Consider the following 25,573-nt stretch of genomic DNA (forward strand, 5'->3'; position numbering starts at 1 on the left):
ATCATCATATGGAAAATGTTCTACATCTACTTTTTCATCAGCTATTCTCATTAGGTTGCTCAAATGCGTATTTGTTTCGTTTTGATCGTTTCTACCCACATTTGTTTCATTTTCATTTGTCCGTTTCGGAGTAGAAGATATTGGCTTTGCAAGGTATTTATCCATCTTACATTATCGAGCAAAAAATTTGAACGTCTTACATGAAGAAACCTTACCTAAGGTGAACAAGTGGTTGCAGAGAAATGCGTTCTGAAAGAGGTTCCGTGGCTCGGAAGAATGGTTTTCTGTTGTTCTTAAAGGTTCTGAACAATACTGGTAAATAGGGAAGCTAGATAATGGGGCAGATGTTGAAAATAATAAAAGATCCAGGAAGAAAAGTGAAACGGATTTTATTCTAAATGGCGCAAATGAGATTTTTTTTCAATATGCGAGAAATTCGCGAATTTTGAAATTGGGCAAATTTCTCGCGGTAATCATTTTTTCATTGCGAGAATATAAAAAAATATGCGATATTCTCGCTCTGTAGTGAAAACACTGTCAATAGAGTAAAAAAAAAAAAAATCCCACATGGGTTTTCCCAGAACATTCACCCTTTTTATTTTTTTGACGGTTAAAACCATAACAAGAAGGGATTATCGTAACAACCCTGCATTTAATCCAAATAAATTCATAATGTGATATTGCCCATTTTTATAAATCATGGATACATTATTGTAATTAATATATATATACATATTCTAAAGTGGTAGTAAATTTATGAAATATTTATTTGGTTTTAAAGCTTACATTGTTTCCAGTTCATTGCCAATATTTAAATTTTGTGAAGATCTTTTATCATACAGTATAAAATTTGCTATGTTATAAATAAAATAGAATAGTTTTAAAGCTATCGATTTAGACATGTATTTCTACCATTATTCTTTTCAGCTTCCAATTTTTTGTTGTATAGGGATTTAGTAATCAACTATGTCAACCTTCATCTATTGAAAGGTACCTCATAATAGAATCAAGTTAACATGTCTTATATACTAGTGAATTGGTATTCAATATTTATAGTGGTAGTTACGCCACATTATTCCCCTTCCAGAATTTTATCTGTGATAGAATTCAATGAACGGATACCACTAGTTGATTCATGCTATTTATTTTTTCATTTTTTAATATCAATTTTGCTCATTATATTTTTTCTTCATAGCATTTCGCCCATTATTTTTTTATAGCAATTTTTCCCCCTTCATTTTTCGTTTATAGCATTTCGCTCGTTTTTCCCCCCCTTCATTTCTTGGTTAGATCATTTTGCTCATTATATATATATTTTATTTACTTCACCGGATTTCTTTTTTTTCTTTCTTAGAGCAGTATATTTTTAAGCAAATCAACTGCTTAATGTGAATCATCCATCAATGGGTGCAAGTTCATAACACGTCCACAGATCACTATTATAGGGATTTAATTATTATGGAATACGTCATCCTTCATCTATCAAAAAGTACCTCAAAAAAGTCAAGTTAACCTGTCTTATATACTAATGAATTGGTATTCAATATTTATAGTGGTAGTTACGCCGCAGTTGTTCACATACAAATTTGAAGAAGATTGATTTTTTTTATTTGATAATAAATGTATCTTTAAACAACCTACAAGAAAAAGAACAAACAAAATTTCATAGCAGATAATTCTTTAAGTGTCTAATCACCGATTGTCATAAATATTAAGCACTCAATCTTGTATTACAACCTGAGGTTTTACTTACTTTATTTGATGCTTATATATATGTATAATATTAAGAGCTTGAAAATTGAAATTCAGCAATACAGTTGCACCAACAAGAAGTAAAATTCAGACAGCTGGATTTTGCACGTTTGTAAATATAAATAAATAAATAAAGTTAAAATCAAAGTTAATATTGTTAGAAGGAATCAACAAAAACTAAATAAAATATTAATGCATCGTAAAAACCTTTGAGAACATTCATTCTATTCAAATTTTCAATCGAAGTTCTATAATTTATTCGAATCAATATTTTAGACAAAAATTATATTTTTCAAATTTTTTAAATCAAAACTTTTTGTATCTTAAACACTGTATCCGTGTTTACTTTCCATATCCATCTAGACAGTTCAATAAGTTGCGTTTTTAAATTTTGATACATAGCATTCTATTCTATTTGTACTTAAACCCATTCAGTTTATTCCGATTGATCGGCTTGAGAAAATATCTACATTATGTTTTTCTTCTTTAACAAATCAAAACAAATAAAAATTCTGCTATTTCATATGCTTTAATTTACATTACAAAACAATGAAAAAGTTTAACAATAATAACCTCATGTTTATTATGATTTTAGCAATAAGATTATTAAGTGTCTATATTGTTCAAACATTTTTTGTTCCTGATGAATTTTGGCAGTCCTTAGAAGTTTCTCACAAATTGACTTTTGGGTACGAATTAAATGCAGCAATGGTGTTTCTTTTCTATCACATCATATAATAAAAAGATTTATTTAAAAAAAATTTAACTGTAATGTTCATAGAAGAAAAGTAAAATAAATAAATATTTAACTAAGCAATGTAAATAAAAATCAGATACTTTAACTGCACAAATTTTTTGGTTGTCTAAAATGATTTAAATTCCCATATTTACGGCCAAAATTCCTTTATGGCTCAAAATAAGATTCAACATTTAATTTTTAACTGTAGAGCATTTATGTTTAGTGAATTATAAGTGATTTTATAAATAATAAATTTTAAAAGTTTTTTAAATTGCAAAGCCCCAGTTTTTTTACCTATGTCCAATTATCCTGAGTTGTAATAATAGAATATAAAAAGTATTCAGATTTTCTTAAAACCATGTGGCAATGAATAGCAAGAGCTGCCAAGAATCGTCACGCAATAGATTGACAGTTAAATTGTGGCAAATAAATCAAGTGTTAAAGCGATTGTTGAAATGTGGTATTTGAATCTCACAAGTAGTAATAATATTGCATTAAGAATGTTAGGATTTTAAAAAAGGGGAAAAGCGTAGGAATATCTGCCGAAAGAACGATGAGAAAAGAAAAAAATACCTTAGATTTGTTATGAAATTTACTCAAGTGTAGGGCTGATTTTACTATGCGATTAGAGTGTCGTTCTAATACATATTAAAAATATGAGGATTTTAAAAAACATGTGGAATTGCTATGCAATAACTGTAAAAAAACAATAAAAAATTCTTTGGATTTACTATTAAATTGGCACAAGTGAAGTACAAAAAAGGGATTATTAAAATGTGAGATTCGTGAGTCGGAATAATATGGTATTTAAATTATCTAGATTATAATAACTATGTGGAAATTTGACGATAACTGCCAAAAACACGATCAAAAAGTCACTTGAATAAGCGAAAAAATGGTCACAAACAAATTATTTCAACAAAAATAATTGGATTTACTATATTTTTGCCTACTGACATCTTGAGAAATTATAAGAGTCTTGGAGATGAATATAAAGAAAATTAATTAAAGAAGAACCTGTGACTTAAAAAGCAAAAGAAGAAAAAAAAAATAGAGTTTGGTGAGGGTCAGAAATATAATTTGTTAATCTAACTCGCAAATTTTTTATTTAAAAATACATAAAATCTTCAGTGATTACAAAGAAAATTTGTAAGACATTACTCTTTGCTTAAAAATATCTAGTATTTTCTTAGAAAATCACAAAAACCAATGTACCACCTTAAACTTTAGAGGTACCTGAAAAATATAGGGTCCTTGGGCCCCAATCGTCTTTCTCTTAATCCGGCCCTGCAAATGATGCATGATGACCAGGGCCGGATTAACCTATAGGCACACTAGGCACGTGCCTAGGGCCTACGAAATTCAGGGGCCTACGAAAAAATTGGGAGTACGAAAAAATTTGTTGACAAAAGTAATTTAGCTTTAAAAACAACAAGTGTATTTTGCACAAAATTATGAAGATACAAATCAAAATATAATACTTTTCGGTAATAAATTATTTTGCAGAATCTTATGATCTAATATATTACTTTTTTGGATTCAACGAAATCTTGTATTATGCTGTCGAATTCCAAACTACGCAAAATGTCGTATTCAAATTAAAATCAATATTAATAAAAATGTAAAAAAAAAACTATGCAAGAAAATTTTAGCATATATTTTGAAAAGAGGGGAGGAGTGGGGACCCAAAAACGGCTGTGCCTAGGGCCTACGAAAGGTATAATCCGGCTCTGATGATGACTTATGAGATACCTTATTTATATTTCTAAACTCTAGGCCAAAATTTGTACCAAGACCTCTTTATTTTGTTTTGTTTTAGCTATGGATATTGGACTTGGGAATGGCAGAAAAAAATTAGAAGCTCTGTGTATCCTATTCTCATCAGTATTTTCTACTCAATCTTGCCTGATTTTAAGACTGTTATAGTGAGTGTATTTTTAGTGTTATTCGGTTTTGCAAAGTGAGATGTGACAATAACTATTATATATTATAAGGCAGTTATGTTTAAATTTGGTTATAGGTCAGTACTGTTGTAATATGTTTCTTATGTTCCTCTGAAATAGAGTAAAATCGATTTTTCTTATGCTATTAATTTATTTTATTGAAAAATTTTACATAGTTTAATCTAATGCTTTAAATAATGAATGTTTTAAATTTGAATTGAGTGGATACACTTTTGTTTCCTCTTTTTACTTATTTTATTGCCGTAGATTCATATCTACAGATTCTGTTGCAATAAATTTGTGGAGAAAAAAAGCTGTAATATGTTGGAAAAACAGTGGTCATTAATTTTTGAGAAAAGCAAATTTTTCATATATGTCTAGATCATGAAGAGAAACAATTTTTTGCTAAACATATGATCATAAATTATATTCATAAATTCGTTAGTTTTTTCTTCTTTTAGTCTTCGATGCTTATTTGCATCTACAATAATTTTAAGTCATCTTTTCACTTTGAAATATTTTTAGAATTTTATAAAATTATTATAATTTTATTTTCATTACTAGGATTTTATTTTATCAGGTGAAGTATTTCCTTTAATTACATGTAATAAAAGTAATTATTACTACTAATTATAAATTACTATTAAAAAGTGAATTAAAATTTATGCATGAGTTTTATTTACAACAGAAGTTATCTGTTATTGGTTTACCTCATTTAGTTACTACATCAAAACTTGTTAATTGATCAGTTTAAGATCATATAGATTTTAACTCAGGAAATTAACATAAAAAATAGCATTAAAAAATTGAAGGAATATTTAAAAATTTAAAATTTGAAAATTCTCTCTTATTTTTCTAGAATTGGTGTTCGAAGTTATTTTACCTAGTTCCTGCAATGAAACTGTAGGAGACATAAATGTGTTCACAATATTTACTCCTCATTCCCAAAAACTTTTACTTTTTTTTCCCCCAGTAGATTCTGTTGTAAGTTAATTTTAAAATGAAATTTTTTCTATCACTTTATTTATAATATGGCTGAGTGGTAGCGCTTCGCGCTGCCATGCCACAGGTCCTTGGTTCGATCCTTGGGCCGGGCAAGGCCGACTCAGCCTTTCATCCCTTCAGTGGGTCGATAAAATGAGTACCAAGCATGCTTGGGAACTAACACTGGGGGTTCCGCGTTCGGCTGACCACCTGACCGGAACATATGCTCCTGCACCCCAGAGCCCAAGGTCAAGAAAGCTGAGATGGGCACAGTCGGCCTTGGCCCTCTTAATGGGCTGTCGCGCCACTGAGTTAGTGTAGTTAGTTATTTATAATAATCTTTATTTTAGTTTATTGGATTTCATATATCCTGCCTCTCCTCTATGCTATTATCTAAGATATACTACTTGATGAAGAATTTAATTAAAGGAATTATACTGTATATGTGAAATCTTTATGTTAGAAGTTTAAAAAGTTTTAAAATTATTACTTAGCTAGTAATAAGTAAAAGATTATAAACATAAATAATTTTTATTTAGTTTATCAAATAAATTTCAAAGGTTGTTTTCTTACCTGACTAGTTGGATATCCTCAAAAATAGTCTTGTTAAGAAATGAATACAAAATTTTGAAATTACATTATGAGGAAAAATATTATTTATATAAATTGTTTTTATTGGATTTAAAACTATTCAAAAGTTGTTTGCTTACCTTACTAGTTGGATACCCTTAAAAATAGTTTGGTTAAAAAATAACTTGCTTAAATAATTATTCTGAATGTGAGTTTACTTATTTAACTAAATTATTTTTGTATGTATGCTAGATTATGTGTTACTCAGCTTAAAACATTGAAAACTACTGCATTTAAATTAAATATTCAATACAATTGTATAACCTCAAAAATTATGAAACCTACAAAAGGCAGATTTTTTTCTTCAACTTTTGACTAATAAAGCATTTAGTTTAAATTGATGCAAGTTTGAATAATAATACTATCACATTAAAAAATATCAGTAATTTAAAAACCTTTTAGAAGTTCGTACCAACAATTGCTGAAAAAGTTATAAATAAAATCTTCGGAATTTATGACAAAATCATTGCAAATAAAGCCTTTTAAGAAGTGATTACTCAAATGTATGCGTCCTAAAAGTCTATTATTTTTATTTTATAACCGACGTTGGATAGTCAACCCAATTTTGGGTTTACGACTACTAATGCTTAACTCTGTAGCCTTGTAATTTTGAATCCAACCCAGAAGACAAAGGAAACCCTGAATCAAGTATTAGGGGAAATTTGCCTTCATGGAGGACTTTTTGATGGAACTAACCCATATTTGCATTACATGGAGACAAAAACGTTCCACAGATAACCTAACGGCAAGGGGACTCTAACCCATGATCCGTCTACCACTGAGGATATTTTACTACCAGCCGCGTACGAAATTCGTATTGACCAGCCATCACTGGGATTCGAACCCAGTTCACCTCATTGGAAGGCGAATCCTCTAGCCACCACGACTCAATCTTCTGTTATTGTAAATATCAGAATTTTTTAACTTTTATAGCAACAACATGACTTCATGAATATATGAGGAAATTAACATGCCAGAGAGTCATTGGTTAATGTAATGTAAAATATGAAATTTGTGTGTCACAATAATATGCTATGGAAATTATCCAGGGTTTAAAAAATCATATGGAAGTTCATCGTAATAACTATTGAAGAAGTGGTTCACAAGACTAAATGAATCTATGATTGAATTGTCACAAATCACGGTCATTGAATCTTGGGATAAAAATATTATATGTTGTAATATGTACAATAAAATATCAAAAACTATATTATAGAAATCTGTAAAATAAATGGCCGGAAAAAAATGCCTCGTGGATTGTCTGACAAAATTGAACACTTTTTATTTTATTTTGGTTTCATAATTTTCTATTTGTATTGGTTTAATTTATTTTATTGGTTTTATTTATTTGTTCTATTGGTTATAGAAAAATGTTTAAAATCCAGAAATTTCTGAAGTCAGGATTTATGAAACCTCTGAGCAGTCTATATTTTTGTGGTCAAACTATAATTTTCTTGTGCAAAAATAGCATTTGTATTAAAATAACTAATGTAGTATTACATTAAAGTTAACTGTATATTTTTCAGATTCATTTTCCCCGTATTCTCCAGGCTCTTTTGTCTGCATTGGGTGATTACTATACTTTCAAATTAGCATCAAAGTTGTTTGGTTGTCACTGTGGTCAATGGACCGTCTTTAATATATGTTCATCCTGGTTTTTATTCTATTGCTCTCCAAGAACACTGACTAATATGGCAGAGACTTCTTTTACTGCAATTGGATTATACTTATATCCCTGGAAAATGAAACCAAACAAAAAGTATTTTTTTAAATAAATATATATGGATTTCTTTCTTTAATTTTTTATTGAATGTGAATGCACAGTGGTACTTCCATTTTCTGAATCAATTTCATTTGAATATTTATATTAACTAAAAAAAATTGAAAATTATTTTTTCAAGCACCCTTAGTTTTTTTCATACATATGCTGTTATAATTCAGTCCTTTGAGATAATATTAGATGTTATATAAAAACATTCTTTCAACAGCTCTTTGTAGACCAGAAGAGTCATTGTGGTTAATGTTCAACATTTTTTTTCAACTAACAAAATAGTTGTATAATTTGGTCAACATTGTGCATCAACAACCTTTACTTCCCAAATGTTCTTCTTTATTTGGGGTCAATTGATATTCTGCTAGGTGTACTTATGTGAATTAGGGATGTAGCGAATAGAGATTTGGCCAAATGCTGAATATTTGGCAGCCGAATAATAAACATTTTTATTAATGTTTTTTCTCTTTTCCCCTTACCAATAATACTGAGAAGTGTTGATTATTTTTCAATGGTGATTAAACTTATCTAAATATAAAAAATAATATTAATTAATAATTTTTTAAGAAAATATTGCTGTTCGGCTGCTGAATATTCGATATTCAGCCAAATCACTATTCATTACATCCCTATTTATTATGCTATTTAATATCATAAATATAATATACAAATCCTTACTTAGAGTTACTCATAAGTTAAACATGTAAATTTAAATGGTAAAAAAAAAGAAGAAAAAAATTTCCTTTCCCAGAACAGTATTTTTCCATTGGGGCAGAAACTTTCCACTCTCATTTAAATTTAGAATTTAAAAATGTTGAAACATTCAAGCTAGCATGTATTTTATATCCCTTTAATAATCATAATAATATTAAGCTAAATTTCCTTTAAACTACAGTAGGGAACCGATTATCCGGAACGATCGGGACCATCGTTATTCCGGATAACTGATTTTTCCGGTTTTCTGAATCGCTACAAAAAGCCGTTTTTTTATTGTTAAACACAAAAAAAAAAAATTTTTTTTTGGAAATAATCTTAAAAAGAAGAAAAAACGATGAAGTAATACACTAATGATTATTTCCAAAATGATGGTAAGGTAAACATCTTTCAAGAAAGAAAGAAAAATCGTAAAATCTTATGAGGAAAAAAATTTTTTTTTAAAAAAATCGTGGAAAATGTATCGAATTTTGTTCCGGTTTTTTGGTTTTCCGGTTGCCGGATAACGGGTTCTGTACTGTATTAGTAATAATAATAAAAAAATTAAAAAATATTGTGGCTAATTTAATACAATGGACATTATTACTCTAAAAGATCACATCACAACTAAATATGGATCAAGTAGGAAGTTATGTTTCATTCATTTTTGTGCGATAATTTTTTAAAATAAATTACTTAAAACCTGAATAAATTTTTGCATTTCAGAACTATATTTCTGGCAAAACTTTCCTCCCTCAGATGTTACTTTTTACCCACCAAGGGTTGAGCCCCTAGGTAAAATTGAACGAAAATTTTTCTGCTATACACTATTCTTCCATTGAATAACATAGGGGAAACCAGTGCAGCATAACTTGCCGGTAAAAGTTTGAAAAAATCCAGTACTCTCAGAGGGTTAAAACCACAAATATTAGGAATGGGAATTTAAAAAGGAAAGGAGTAAGTCATAACCACTCTAAAAAAACTAAGTAATTATTATTTCAATAATTTGCATATTTATTTGAATGGATTTTTCTTTGTAGTAAATAACAAATTAACTATTAAGAATGAAAGTAAAACTTAATTGTGACTTAAATATGCACAATTTTGTAAAACCATAAAAAAAAACATAACCTTTGATGTTTCAATAAAACTGATAGATACTTAGGTATTTATCAATTTTGGGTATTTATCCAGGTATTTCACATGTATTGTATTTTAAACCCTTCTGGTTGATAGAAATCCTATATTTTATGCAGCCTTAATTACTGCACCATAATGGCTCCTATAGCAAGATTATTAAAAATAAAACTTTATATTTTAGTGTTTATTGAGAAAAAAAATTAATGATCAATTTTACTTAAATATTTTGAATATTTTGACTATCCAAATTAGATTTATGCGAAGCCCAATGAATTAAGTCGTTACTATACCTTACATTACTTTATACAAAGCTATAAAGGTGTATTATTTAAATAATATTGATGTGAATTTTCTTATTTATTAAGATTTATTTTATTATTGCTTTAGAACAAGCTGTAAATATTTATGGTTTACTGGTGCAAGTATATTAATGAGACCAACTGCTATTGTGATGTGGATTGCATTATATGCATACCATGTTTGGAGAGAAAAATATATTTACCACTTATTCAAGAATACTTTTATCTCTGGGTGAGTTTTAGACATTTGATTTCAATTTTCTACAATTCACATTAGTAGTAATATTTAAAGGTTACTTAGTAAATGTGCTTTAAAATATTAAAATCGGCTACCTAGTACTGGAATTGTTTATTTTATACTTTTTTTATTGGTTATTATTATGTTTGTTATTGTATTTAAAGTAAAAACAAAATATTTTCATTACTTTTTATGACAAGTTTTATGAATTTTATTTTTTCCTAAAATATGAAACTTTTTAATTTTTTTATTCTTTTGTGATGGATTCCATATAAATGTTTGATAAAGAACAGTTATAAGAGTTAATTTAGTTTTTGTGAATCATTTTTCACTAATCTTGCAAATCTTATTAACATTTAACTTTGTTCTAAAAAGTTTCTTATTTTATATTAAATTCAAATGTTAATATGAATCTCTGTGCATACATTTGTATGTACTGTATCTATTACTTATTTCTTGGCACTATAAATTATATACACATTTCCAAACTTTCTGATGTTATAAAATGATGAATTAATTTTCCATTGAATGTAAAAAGAGATTTTTTCATACTGCAGATTCAAATAATTGAGAAATGATTTCAATAACTAACATAAATACTGAGAGTTATAAATAATAATTAAAAATGAGTACCTTTTTTTCCCTTCGGACATTCATGACAAACTTGAAGCCTTAACATGCTGATTTCAGCATGTGTGCCACACATTGATGAATTTTGTTCTATGTAACAGTAAAATATAAATTTTTTGTTTCTATTTTTTTAGTTTCTTTTTAATGTTTCATTTTTCTGGCAAGTTCTTTTTTCTTTAACTTTTTTTTATTTTCTTTAGGACCATTTTGTTTAGTTTTCTGATTATATGTGACAGATGGTGTTATAATCAGTGGACAGTAACTTTGTATAATTTTTTCTTGTTCAACTGGAGCAAAGATATTGGAATTTTTTATGGTAGTCATCACTTCCTATGGCTCTTAGTTGTTGGACTACCAGTAGTTTTGACCACTCTCATCATACCGTTCGTACTAGGTCTTACTATACGGAAGTTGAGACCCTTCTACATTTTAGTTCTATGGTTCATCTTGATATTCAGGTAAGTTATATTCTTCCTATATAACAATTGAAGTGATAAATTATGATGGTGTATTTTATATCTCATATAATTTCATTAAAATAAGGGATTCAGTTCAATGTAGCAAGAAGCACTTTGGCTAATACATGATATGACAAAAAAATTCAATAGTTAATGGAATCAGGTAAAATAATAGTGATATGTTCACAGGCATGTGATTCTTCCGCCAATTTAGGGAATTCTACAAATTTTAAGACCATTGATTCACAGATTTCCGCAAAAAAATTTATGTTCTGACAAATTTTTCTCGGAGTTCCTCTAATCTAAAATTTAAAATTAGATACTTACCTAAAATCTTGTTAACGAGACATTTATTCTACTCTTACCAGCATCCTCCTTTTTTTTTTCTTAAGTTCTCATTCACACGCTATAACAAACTTTTTTGCTCAGATTTCTTAGAGAAAAATAAAATTTTGGTTGAACTATTAAATCTTTAAATCTTCCTATTAAATCTTTACATTTTACTGATTAAAAAATTTGCTAATATATTTTAAAACCTCTCTGTAACACATGCTTATATAAAAACTCAAATGTGGATTCAATTGAAATAATAAAGGCAGTAATTAATTAAACTTCTAGTGTATTTGTAAAGTTTAAATTTTAATCTTTTTTTTCCTAAGTGTAGATATTGTGGTTTATAAAATTAACCGCCTTGTGAGAAAAAATGTTCCCAAAACAGACATGATTTTAATTGTCAATTGGCATTATATGGCCAAAAGTTTTCTTTTCAAAATGCATGAAAATTGATCAAATGAAGCTTTAAATCCATGGATTGATGAAGATTGGTGTCAGGTGTTAGTAATTTAGACTAACAAAAGGCATATTCATTGAATTATTCAATAATTATTTTTTGCTCAGTTTTGCACTTTAAAGTGAGATCGCAATTGATTTAACAATATGTTATAATAGCTATTCACTACCGAAATATACTTGTAGTGCTTATCATTACTAGGATGTTCTAAACTTAACTTTATTTTAAATTTAGATAGAGAACCTATTGCGGGATAATTAAAGATTTCATGAAAAAATACTTAAGAAAATTTTATTTATTGAAATTGCTCAAACAAGTGTTAGTTAAAAATTCATTCTTTTTTTAAAATTTAATTACTTATTATGTCAGGTTGATGAAGATTCTTATATTAACAGATCCTTACCTCAATTATTTGAATAATTCTAAGTTTAGTTATAATAGTCATGAAAAAAGTAAGTTTTGTTTTTTTAATTGTGAAAATAATTATCTTTACAAACCTCACAATCTTACTTTATGTTTGTAATAATGTTTAGTTCCTTAATAATTCTAATTAATTATTTTTACCTTAGTATTCCTAGTCACAAGGAGTTTCGTTTTTTACTACCAGTGATGCCAGTATGCATGATCATAACCGGTGTAGTAATGACTGAAATTGCCAATGAAAAAGTGCAACTTTATAGACTAAAAATTAGCAAAAATTTGAGCTCATATTTGGCATTTTCTTCCATTTTATGTAATGCCCCCTTGTCTATATATATGAGTGTCTTTCATCAAAGAGGGACCATGGATTTGATGCACCATATTTCCCATATTGCAACAGATGACTCAAAAATACTGTTTCTAATGCCTTGTCACTCAACACCATATTACAGGTATAGATATTTCTGGATGAATATTAGGTTGCAGTAATTAATATTTTGTTTCAATATTGTTATGTATTGAAAGTACATATATTTTATGTAATTAATTTATGGTAGCATGCATGGTTTAAAGATACTCATAAACTTGTTGAAACGCTCATCAAATTTATTGCATATTTAAGTCTTTAAAATTTAAATGTTAAATTTAGAGTACTTTTTCTAGATGCTTATTGTTTGAATTAATGCTAATGCCTCAGAAAAAGTGTCTGATAAAAATTTTTTTTTTTTTTTTGCTCTGCATGCTATATACAGTGAAACCTCCTGTTATGGACAATCCTACAAAACGGACGCCTCTCAATACGGACATATTTTTAATTCCCCGGGACTCTTCTATGAATAAACCATTATGTACATTCTCCGCAAAGCGGACACTCCTGTAACCAGACGCGGACAGTCATTTTGGTCCTGCAACGTTGTTTTTTATCTCTACAAACCGGACACTACTTTTTCTAAATAAATTGCAAGCTAAAAAATGCAACTTTTCACCATTTTTAAAGCATGTAAACAAAACTTTTTGCCTTATCCATAACTAAAAATATTGTTAAGTTATTTCACCACCGAAAAATCAATCTTTCTCCTGTCACCTTGACTTATCTTTGTAAAGAAAGGAGAGAAAATGGTACTGCACTCCTGAAATAATTCTGACATCGGCATCTTTTCATCTTTTCATCTGGATCACACAGGTTATGAGACCCCTCAAGTTGAAATGACTTCTCTCAATGCTTCTTCCCCATTGAAAATTTCTTTAATTTTCTTATCAATTTGAAGACTGTATTTAACACAACTGGGGTAAAAAAAAGAGAACAGAAGTATAATCTTTGAGGTGTTTATATAAATGAAACACTTATTCAGACACTTGATAGCTGATCATTTATGAATAATCATCTCCATAGGTCCTCATGATTTACAGGTATGCATTACTTTTTTTTCTGTGAATCATGGAAGGTTTATTTTCCAAGAAGGTATTAACCATGTTCCCTATCAAATGATAAGTAGGTGTAAGGGGATGTGAACCTAATAATTGAAATGGACTGAGGAAAGTACGCTCCTATTTGGTATCATATGTCTAACTTGAGTATCTATGCTAATAAGAAAATTATATTTAATTATCTGTAGCAACATCCAGAATTATGTATTTATATCAAACTTCTTTATCTATTCTTTTTTATCTTTCTTATTGTTTAAATAAATATTCTTGTAGATATTTATTGAGAATATTCTAAAAACAATTTACGGTGTTAAATTTCGTTATTAGGGTACCTTTTCCGTAAACGGACAACTCTCATAAACGGACAAATTTTTTGATCCCATGAATGTCCGCTTAACGGAGGTTTCACTGTATATGTTTTAATACATATATTAATTTTTTTAAAAGGAAATATGTAAAAATATTTGAATTGGGAAAAATAATTATTGCTTGCTACATCCGATGTTTGTTATAGTTAGGGCTCTATAAATACTATTGAAATATTTTTAAAATTGTGCAGGCAGGTTGTGGTTGATCTAGAAAACTACTAAAATAAAAAATATAAAAAAATAAATTAATCTGAACAATTTGAATCTGTAGTGTAGTATTTTTCTATTATAATAGAGATAAAAGCATGTGTCAGTTTTTGATGAAGCAATGACCTATGATGAATGGTTGGAAAAACTATATTATTTTTGTAGTTTACTGTAACTACTTTGTTACAAATGTAGTTAACTACAACATTTTCCTTTCAAATGTAGTGATTACAAACTACTTTGGAATTGTAGTAACTACTTCACTACTTTAAGGAGACGACTTTGCTGGAGAACTTAATTTACACCAATGTTTAAAAAGATTTTGAATAAGAAATTGGCTTACATTAAATATAAAGGAACGATTAAGAAACATTTATAGATGTTTACATGAGCCAGTTTGTTATTCCAAAACATTTTTTACGAATTTGTTCATCTAAACTTTGTATGCTTTTTTCAACCATGAATATTTAATTTAAGATATGTCAAATTGTCAAATACTTGCAATTTTTTAATTATTTAATGCTCTTGTATTTCTTCTAAAATTAAGTGCATCAAAAATACGTTCCCTTTCTTTGAAATAACATTAATGTTTCATGAGTGCATTCGCATGTGAAATTGCGACCAAAGTATTAATTATCTATTTTTCGTAATGGCTAGTTTAAATATTATTTATACGTCATTTTAAATAACATGTAATTTCTGTTAATGCTCAACTGCAGCCACAGGGTATTTTTTTTTTTTTGCATCCATTAACGTACCCGCGAAGATTTGTTCCCATCAAATTCGAAAAACTAGTTGCGTTAGATCTGTATTCTTAATGTGTTCCGAAACATTAAAAGTAGTTGCCAGGAATAACTACAAACTGCTGTTTTTTTTATCGTACTCCTCGCTACACTAGTTTATCAAAAAAGTCCCACTCTACACTACAAACTATGAACGAAAGTAGTGACTACAGTTGTTTTACTATTTGTAGTGTGCTACTTTGGACCACTACCTATGATGTGTTAAATATACTATTTTACATTAAGTGTATCAGTCTAGTGATTCTCAACCTGATTTACTCAAAGGACCAGTAAAATACAGGGTATTTTACTGGTCCTTTACTGGTGCACCTGGAAAATCATGAAAAATTATGGAAAGTCCTGAATTTCGGTATTGAACAAAATTTGTCATGAAGTGTCATGATTTTAACTATTTTTTAAATAAAATCATGGATTTAGGTTGCCGAAAATTCTATTTTTTAAAATGGAATTTACCCCCTCCCCCAATTTCATGGTGCTCTGAGTATCTGAATATGTAACAAAATCTCCACTCAGTCATATTTTATTAAAATATAAAATGTTTTTATCCTGTTCTTTGAAAATTATGGTGTTCTTTCAAAAATGAAAGAAAAAACATAATTTCTAGAGCAATTATCTTATAAACTTCTGTGGTTTCAGAATTTTTAATGTTATTTTTTTAATTTTATCAATTTAAAATTCTAGCTGAAGCAAGCTAGTCACAGGCAAAAAGAGTTTTTTTTGGAAGGGAGAACAGAAAAATCCGGAGTATTTATTTTCCTTCTGATGAATAAGAAAAGTATCTTTAGAATATAATTCTGCAGATAAAAAAAAAAAAAAAATTATTTGCTTTTGTATTTTTTTTAGCTATTTTATTGCTTCAACTCTTTCATTACTCTGTTTTTAAATATAAAATCTATAAATATGAAGAGGCAGAGTATAACAGTTTTGGTTATACCTATCATTTCAATTAATGTTATTATAATGCTTTTTTAAATTTATTGTTGTGCTTTTGTTGGAGAAAACATTAACTTCCTTAAGTCATGAAAAATACATGGCATTAGTCATGGAAAGTCATGAATTGGAAAATCTAAAATGTAGCAGATACCCTGAAAATATTTCCGTGTTTTATTGTGGTTGAGTTGTGAATAATGTTATAATTTTTACATACACAAATTTGTAGCTCTTATACAGTTTTTTTTTACCAGTTTGTTTATGATTATTCATATGCTTTACAATGAAAACTATTTTGAGCCTTAACTATTAATGAATTTTGTATTAATTTTGATACAAATTAAGCGTTTAATAATCAACATATCTTTCAATCTCATGATTATTTTGTGTTAAGCTTTTAAAAATTTGAATATTTACTAAAGATATGAAGTTCGAATATAAATTATTTTTTTTCCTGACATTTTATGTTTGACTATTTTTGAAAATTAAAAAAGTTTCTACATGATTTCTAAAGTATGATTGATCTTTCAGCCATGTTCACAAAAACATTAGTATGAAGTTTCTGACTTGTGAACCAAATTTTGAAGATTCTGTGAATTACAAGGATGAAGCTGATGAGTTCTTCCAAGATCCTAGTAAATGGCTGACTTCGTTTTATGAATTAGATTCGAAAAAAATATATCCATCACACATTGCTATGTTTGATTCATTGTATGATCAAGTGTCCATATTTCTTGAGAGACATCGTTATTATTTGTGTTTTAGGACGTTCCATTCACATATTACAGAAAATAAGAGAGGAAAATATGTTCTTTTGTATTGTAAAAGTTAATTGCAGTAAGGAAACTTATGTACATATATTTGTATTTTATGATGCTTTATTCAAGTTTGTAACCTCATATTGTCTAAGTAATTAGAATATAATTTTTTTCTTTTCTTATTACATCTATTTTTTAATCATAATACTATTATTAGTAAGGATAAAATGTGACATAATTCCTTCAAAAGTAAACAAAAAGTCTTTTTCCTTTTCCTTAAAATATGTTTTAGCACTGAAAAACTTATTTAAAACATTGTATACATATATTATTAAAACTCTGTGCTATGGATTTAATATATTGTATTTATGTATTTATAATTCTATAGTGTTTAAGATTCACTTAAAACTGGTACAAATGTTATCCATACCTTTTTCCTTATATATGTCATTGGCTTACAAGGGAAGCACATCCAGTATATTCCAATTTTGAGTTGTTTTTTTTAATGTTAAAAATGATATAATTTTTAAAAAGGTAAAACTCATTAAATGATATTCTTATTAAATACAAATTTGTTATTAATATTATCATAACATTATTGTTATTTGATCTATAAATATCCCGAAACTAAAATCAATTGGTTTTTGAAATGACACTTAAAAAACTTGTCAAAATTTGACAAAAATTGTCAAATACCTGGAGCAAGTTTCTCTCCTATTATTGGGAACATTTTATTATAAATCAAGCTGCATAACTATTTAAATTGTGCTCAATACTTGTGTTGTAATTATTGCCATTATTGTGGTTCTTTTTTATTTATCATTTACAAAAAAATAACTGCTTAAAAAAATAAATGATAAATAAATTAACTCTTTTATTTAAAACAAAATGCATTGTACTATTGAAATCTTAAAGATCGTCATTATTTTATATATTACAGTAAAACTATTATTATTCAGTTCAGCTGTCGCTTAGCCAAGCAATGTTAACCGACAATGTGAAACTTGTTACACTAAACTTATTAATAAAGACAACTGTGATTTTGTAACACATTCTAAAAGCGTTTGTTCAAACCCTTGAATCGCAAGTGATGTTTTGAAATCAAATAGTGTTAATGTCAACACATTAAATTCCATTTGGGACAAAATTGAAGATTTATTACAATTTCCTTTCTTGGGGTGATAAACACAGTTTCACGAAATCTGTCATAAATTTTATTCTAACGACAAGGATGCATTTCATTTGTAATAAAGCTAACAAGATTGAAATGTTCAATTTCAACAAAACAAATTGATAAAGAAAATTATCTAAACTATAAAATGTTGTATGCAAATTTGATAAATAATTTTATTTATTTTTTTTTAAAAATAAAAGATTTGATGTGATTTACTTGTATTGTTTTAATTTTTACTCTGCTTTTTGAACTTTTAAATTTTTAAAATTTTTTTTTAATCTTTTTAAAGTTAAACTTCATATTTTGTCAATATTTTAATTTTAAAAAATTACTACACTTAATACTACATTAAGATTTATACCTAAATTTTAACTATTTGTATATTTTTGGCACTGACTTTTTATAGGTTAATAACAGTTTCTATAAGTATTCTCTCTCTCTAGATTACTTGACAGTTTTGTAAGCATTCTCAGTTTCTTTTCAGATAACTGATTCTTAATGGGATTTTCTCAGTGTAATTGTTTTCCAATTTGTGTAGTTGAAGTTGTCTTTTTTTCTATTTCTCAGAATATATTATAGTCTCACAAATTGCATATTCATTTTGCTTACATTCGATGGCAATTGCTCTCTAATATGAAGTTTAAAGAATTTTACTTTAATTATAACTTTAGAAAATAGCATTTATTTTTTCTTATTAATTCATTTTATTTATTCTATTTAAATTGTTAGATCTGAAAAAATTGATTTAAAAAAAATCTTGTTATTTTAGTCTTTTTAATTTTTTTTTTCTCTTTTATGAAATATAATGTTTACATTTTATCCTCTTTACTTTTGTGATAAGTTTCTGCCTGGATATTTCATTTATTTATGTTAAACATTGACTTTGTTTATTCATAGGTACTAGTAGTTCAACTCTATTATAGATATTTATTTATGATAAAAATTTTTGTAAATTTCTTTTTTAAATTTTTATCAGTTTAATTTTGTTTTTGTTAAATTTTTAAAATTTTTTATAACTTATTTCAAAACATTTAAATTTTTTATCAACATGATTTTTCTTTCTGATTTCTAAATTTTTCACTATTCAATTACTATTAATTCAAAAACTATCAATTTCAGTTTTTTTTTATAAATTTCTACAGTCACTGGCTCTTGACTATTATATGAAATTTTAACTATTTCTGTTGTAGTTTGTTTTCTTGGAAGATTTATGTAAAATGCTGTCAAGAGAGTATTATTTAAAGAATAATGACGTCACATTCAAACTATGAACTGGATTGTTTGAAAAGTTGAATATCCAGCAATTCTTCATATTTTAAAAATTGAAGGAATTGGGAACTCACCCAGTCATTATTTTGATCATAACAAGCAAGTATCTTTATTTTTTGAAGGTTGATACTTTTTACTATCTCCCATGATGACCCCATATTAGATCCCAAGTTATCTCCGAGAAACATTTTGTTGCATTGCTTGTTGTTATGTTTTAATTTGGGTTTAAAAAGTAAAATTAAAGATATTCCAAACCTTTTTTTTATTATATTTTTCAACACACTACAAATTCTAAAAAAAAATAGTGTTAGTTAATTCAATAATCAAACACTCGATTCTTGTAACACTTATATGAGATCTGACTATTCCTCCAATTTTTTTGGAAAAAGAAATTAAACTGTTGTTTGATTGAGCACTCAGGTAAGTTAAAAGTGTTTTCTGTTTCTTTCAGAACTTTATTTTTTTTCTATGTTTGATGTGATATACTATTAATTTTAAAGCTTTGTCACTTTAAATGCATCATGTACCGATTTTTTAAATTATTTGTTCAATTTCAAATCCAGAACATTTTGAGAACATCTGAATAAGCACTGACTGAATCCTATCTCAAGTTAAATGCCTATCCTTTTGTAATACATACTGATTTGTGGTGTGTAAATACCAAAGCGAAGCATACATGTTTCATAAATTTAACTGAGTGATCTGTAAAGACCTTCCGTAATGTATATCAGTAAAATTTTTTTCAATGGATCTCAAATTAATGTTTGAGCGTAGAAAAAAAGCTTAATAAAATTTCGCAAATCTTTACCGAGAAATGCTTGTCAAAAAGCATCAAGACATGTCTGATTAACATAGGAAATGAAAGGGATTTAAAAAGAAATTATTAGATACACCTTCTAGTGTTATCAGGCAATCAAACTAGTTTTATAGTTTTTTTATCGTGCCTTTCTCACAATAAATAAAAATACAGTTTTTAATTTTAAATTAAACATTGTGAAAAAAATTTATTTCAGATTAATTAATAAAATGTTATTTCAGATAAACTTTATCAGTTTTGTAATCTGCTTAGATCCTTTTGACTATGTTATCTTCATTTAAGACAAAATAATAATAAATAAAAATGTACTTTAATTTGTAGAAATTAAATATTGGATTAATAAAATCAAATCGCATGCAAATCTTTTATGATAAAAATGAAGAAGGATTCACTTAATTTTTATACAAAAGTGACCTTGCTGCCATATTGAGTAGTTTGAGGGATAGCGTTAACTGTATTCAGTGCTTGGAGTGCCAATCTATTAGCAAGTCTGGCTCGACTCATAGACTGTAGGTACTGGTCCTGAGCCATGTTTATGTACCTTCTGTACTTTTTGCATTCCTGCTGTTCTTTGGCTTCTTTTTGCATGTAACGTATCATCATGAATCCAATGCAAAAGGAGTAAAAGAATAGCACAACCACTATATACACAACTGCATCTTTCTGAGATTCATCATAATTTGTAGACGTGGCATTGATGTTATTGTACTGAGTACTCGAATTGTTATTTTCCATGTAGTCTCTAATTATTCGGGTAATGTTTGGACAATCAGCGATGATAATCATTCCGCTGCGTTGAGTTTTACCTGTTCCATTCTTCACCATTTTTATTTTGTTATTGATTGTTTTTTTTTTTAATAATAGTTAAATCGTTCACTTATTTGTCATAACTGTAGGAGTTAGATGATACTTTGAACTAGAGAATGTGCACTTCTCGAACCAGAAATTGCTTCAGGGTCTCTTTAATTCCATGAAGTAGTTAGAGTACCTGAAAAAAATATAGATATATTTAAATGATATCAATATTCAGATGAACGTAAATGAGTACTTTTTGGTTGGAATAGCACAAAATAATCTAACGATTTTTTAAATGTTTTTTTTAAAAGCATTTTTTATTTATTTTTGTAAACGCCCATTTTGTTGAGTGTTTAAAAAACAAATGAAATTGAAAAAATAAAAAATTGTTGGTGGAGGTCTGCATTTTTTGATGAATTCCCGTTTGCTCCTGGCTGACCGAAAAGCATCCGTAATTCCAATATAAAATTGAGTCAACTGAATCAATTATACAGCTGCTAATTTGAACAATTATTGAAGAAACTTTTTTCTAGTTATCTTTGTAAATAAGGCAGAATGTTTAAATGTATGTATGTAAAATTGTATCGTATACAAATCCATATTTCTATACGGATACGCAATAATCATAGTGTACAGTAGAGTCTCGAAAATTCGAGATGGACGGCACCAAGCCATGCATATGTTCGAAGACACGGCGGACCTAACTTTCTACTTAAAAACTCCCTCCGACCACCGGTGCGTTCGCTACATCTCAAAGCAAAAGTTTTCATAAGATTTGATAAATATTGGTAGACCCATGTCCAAGAGTTTGTGGGTTCGATCCCAGCCAGCCGAAGACTCCCCGTGTAGTAAATGGTGACTGATGCACGTTAAATCTGTCGAGTCGCAAAGTTCTCCATGTTCCCATAACAAATCAATACTCCTGAGGGTACTGATCCAGGAGTTTCCTTGTCTTCTGGATTGGTTCAAAAATACAAGGATGCGGAATTGAACATTAGTAGTCGTAAACTCAAAAACTGGGTCGGCTGTTCAGCGACGGATATACATAAAAAAAAATTGGTAGGGCGCTGGGTCCCTGTCCAAGAGGTCATGGGTTTCGATCCTCGCCGGCTGAAGACTCCCCGTGTAGTAAATGGTGACTGATGTACGTTAAATCTGTCGAGTCTCAAAGTGCTCCATGTTCCCATAACAAATCATACCTCTTGGGGGAATATCCTTGTCTTCTGGATTGGATTCAAAATTACGAGGCTACGGAGTTGAACATTAGAAGTCGTAAACCCAAAATTGGGTCGGCTCACGTTAACTCGATTTCTTCAAAATTCATGATGTTTTCAATCGAGATTCTTCAGTTATTCTTATGGATTTCAACATAATTTTTTAAATTCTTATTTTTTTAACAAGATATTATTACAAAACTCGAAAACATAAATTTGAGGAATACGCGACAGTGCTAAAATAAGGAAAAATATGACTATTCATCACCAATGGTTGATAAAAACACTGGTGAGAATGTGCAAAAAAATTGCCCTCGAGCTCAATTCTTAGACCGATTACAGCATATAATTATAAAAAAAGGGTTATGTATTGGATGCCATGAATGTATAGTAAGGTAAAATGATGATATTAAGGTACTGATCAGTTTCGGAGGACATTAAAAAATCTATTGCCACAGTACCTATTTTATGCACCTTTGTAAAATAGACTTTCATTACCTCAGCCCTTATAACGGGAATACCTATTGTATTAATTTTAATTACTGGTATTGATGATAATTTGACGATTTCTTTCTGCCTTCGAAATAAGTATCGATGGGTGTTCATATAAAATGATTATAGAATTCTAACAATATGATAATAATTACATTTATTATGATTATTTTCGAGAATTACCTTTATTAAATATTGGTAATAGGTGTAAATTGAATTAAGTTTTATATTAAAAAGATAAATTAATTCTGAACAGAAATGGAACTTATTCACATATGAGAACCGTATGACATTGCCATATTATTATTGGCGCTAATGATATAATATACTTATAAGGCTTATTGCAATAAGCGTAATAAATGACGTCGGATTTTTCAAAGTCTAAGATATACGTCAAATCGTAGTTCGGGTTCGAATCCCGGTGATGCTGGTTGATACGAATTTCGCACCCGGCTCACATTGACCGCAGTGCTGATGAAAAATATCCTCAGTGGTAGATGGATCATGATTTGAGTCTCCTTGCCGTCAGGCAAACCCTGGGAGGTTTCGGTGGTTTTTCCTATCCATGTAACGGAAATGAGGGTTAGTTCCATTAAAAAATCCTCGACAGGCATATTTATCCCACTAGTATTAACTCATCAACTTATAATCATTAATTACTTTTCTTTGAGAATAAACTCATATTTTAAAAGGCAATCGGGACATTCTTTAAATATTAAGGCCTCAACTTTTTGAGTAAGTCACTATAAGTATTTGTGCAGTATTGAAGAAGATAAAGTAAAGACAGATGAACATGCTCAAGACAGAAGTAAGCATTCATTATTTTTCCTGTCACTAAAGTGTGTGTGTGTTTCCCATAGAATTTTTTATCAAAATTTTTTTTTATCCGAAAACACATTTTTTTTGTGCCTGATCTCATTAACTGGTAAAATTTCGTGTATGAGTTGTTAATTTTTAATGACTACGTGTTATTTTCCCTAAAAAAATAAATGATGAGGAAGCAAATTACTTCGTAATTACTTTTTGCAGAACTTCTAAGAAAAGAATTCTTTTCATAAAGGATGTTACTATAGTTTATTCCTCGCGTTTCTGACAAATGTTAGAGACAGGTTGTTGAAACATGTTTGTAGCAGAACTAATATTGGAATACGCATGCAATAAAATTCTTTTTCACCATTTTCAGATGAGCAGTAACATTTTTTATACAATTTTTCTCGCAAGCGAATTTATTTTGGAGGAAAACTTTTTTTATTTTCCAATGATTATATATTTCTCTACGATTGTCAAAGAATGGAAAGTATCTCTTTCCTTTTTTTCCAGATAAAGGGGAAAACATGAACTCTTTTTTTTAATATTATTTATTTCTTGAACATTATACTTAAGAAGCCTCTTTTCTCCAAAAAAAACCATCAAAGGAGTGAAGACAGAGGTATTTTTATGCATCATGCTTATTATAGTTTTAATTTAATTTTAACACATAAATTTATACTAGAAATTTAATCTTCTAGGAAACATATTCCTTCGAAACATGGAAATATACAAGGGTGTTCGCCAATCTGAATTTGAGAATTATAGTGTGTAGTATTTTATATTTTCTATTGATTTTTTTCTGAAAGAGTTATACCGATACCATTCTACACTCAGCATTTTTGAAAAGTAGTTTAGTTCTATTCATTTGTCTGTTTTTTTAAACTTTTCTTCTGTCTTTACTCTTCTGTGTTTTTCTTTGTCTGCACGCGAGTCGGAAAGTTATGTCGAATCTCTTATAATTCTAGAACTGTTTGTGGTCTTGAAATTCGGACATTACTACAAGGAGCAATTTTAGCCCTTAATCTTAAAAATGGCTTAAAAATTTAAATCAGTTCATTCAGGATAGATGTTTAAGAAATGATTTTTTCGCATTAATTTAGAATTTGCCATGACTATAAACAAAATTATACACAGTTAGAATTTCTAAAAAAATTATATAAAAAAATTATTTATTATTAATTTGCTATATTCAACTAAACCAGATGTATAATAATATATAAAAGACGATATTCAAACTGTTTTAAGTGTGAAAAAATTGTTTATTGACTTGTTTTTACCTAATAAATACGATTAAACCACTGACGGTTCTGCACGTATTTTAACCTGCAATCTTTTCCGCATAGCAAAACCGATTTTTATATGTAATCAAATAGAGAAATAGTGTATTAGAGAGGAACATTCTCCCGATTTTGCCCATTTGCTAAACCGTCAGTAACTACTAAAACTTTACCCGCCCCAACTAGGCTCACACAGCCAATGAAAATCGAGTTCACGCTTTTTGAAAGCTAAGTCATGTGATAAGGATTACGAATTTATAATATTATTTTCTTTTATTGGGTGTCTAATACAACAGCGGATGCCTAATAATCTTACAGTAATAAGTGGGCGGTGAATTTATTATAAAGCTTTGACATCACACTATTTCCTTCAACATATGTAGGATTTCATTGTCTTGTACTCTTCAATGATCAATTTGTGATCCTGGAGTATTGGAGTGCGAAATCTCATTCACACATAGATGACTGCACCACAGAGATGAGCTTAATTGTTAAAAAAATGTCTAGCATTCCCTATCTTTCTCGAGAGGGGACACTAAACTAACTAAGTCACATTTTACGGTTTACTTGGAAAAACACAAATCAACCATAACCCTAATTCTATGTCCATTGCCTAACATAAACCAAGTTCAATGTCCTGCTAATTTTCATTTTTATAATTTTGAAACCATGTTAGTTGCGAATGTTTACAAAATCCTTGTAGTTTTGCATTCACGCTTTTTTTTCTTTTCTTTTCAATACCTT

General features: G+C 28.4%; 2 protein-coding genes and 1 long non-coding RNA gene across 3 annotated transcripts in view; 1 reads left to right on the plus strand and 2 right to left on the minus strand.

Moving 5' to 3' along the window:
* LOC107439343 (ESF1 homolog) overlaps nt 1-2,165 on the minus strand; it is a 27,963-nt gene extending 25,798 nt beyond the window's left edge. The window contains exon 1 of the mRNA XM_043050502.2: nt 1,754-2,165. The gene's annotated coding sequence lies outside the window, so the exon portion shown is untranslated. The remainder of the gene's footprint in view (nt 1-1,753) is intronic.
* A 30-nt stretch (nt 2,166-2,195) lies between these two features.
* On the plus strand, nt 2,196-18,366 carry LOC107439346 (phosphatidylinositol glycan anchor biosynthesis class B). The gene is made up of 7 exons (XM_016051912.3): nt 2,196-2,441; nt 4,311-4,416; nt 7,575-7,807; nt 10,040-10,183; nt 11,020-11,277; nt 12,637-12,939; nt 16,755-18,366. Exons 1-7 carry the CDS (start codon nt 2,302-2,304, stop codon nt 17,053-17,055), a joined length of 1,485 nt encoding a protein of 494 aa, XP_015907398.1. The 5' UTR covers nt 2,196-2,301; the 3' UTR covers nt 17,056-18,366.
* Nucleotides 18,367-19,667: 1,301 nt separating this feature from the next.
* Nucleotides 19,668-25,573, minus strand: part of LOC139426074 (uncharacterized) — a 30,073-nt gene continuing 24,167 nt past the window's right edge. The window contains exon 2 of the long non-coding RNA XR_011637353.1: nt 19,668-21,229. This is a non-coding gene — a long non-coding RNA (uncharacterized lncRNA). The remainder of the gene's footprint in view (nt 21,230-25,573) is intronic.

Source organism: Parasteatoda tepidariorum, chromosome 7, assembly GCF_043381705.1.
Source record: "Parasteatoda tepidariorum isolate YZ-2023 chromosome 7, CAS_Ptep_4.0, whole genome shotgun sequence".
In the NCBI taxonomy this organism is placed as follows: Eukaryota; Metazoa; Arthropoda; class Arachnida; order Araneae; family Theridiidae; genus Parasteatoda; species Parasteatoda tepidariorum.

Bases quoted from the DNA above. Each gene is read 5' to 3' on its own strand.
- LOC107439346 (XM_016051912.3), top strand. From the start codon at position 2,302: ATGAAAAAGTTTAACAATAATAACCTCATGTTTATTATGATTTTAGCA. The intron at 7,808-10,039 runs GTATTTTTTTAA...TTATTGCTTTAG, and splicing joins AAAATGAAACCAAACAAAAA to AACAAGCTGTAAATATTTAT. The intron at 10,184-11,019 runs GTGAGTTTTAGA...TATTTTCTTTAG, and splicing joins AAGAATACTTTTATCTCTGG to GACCATTTTGTTTAGTTTTC.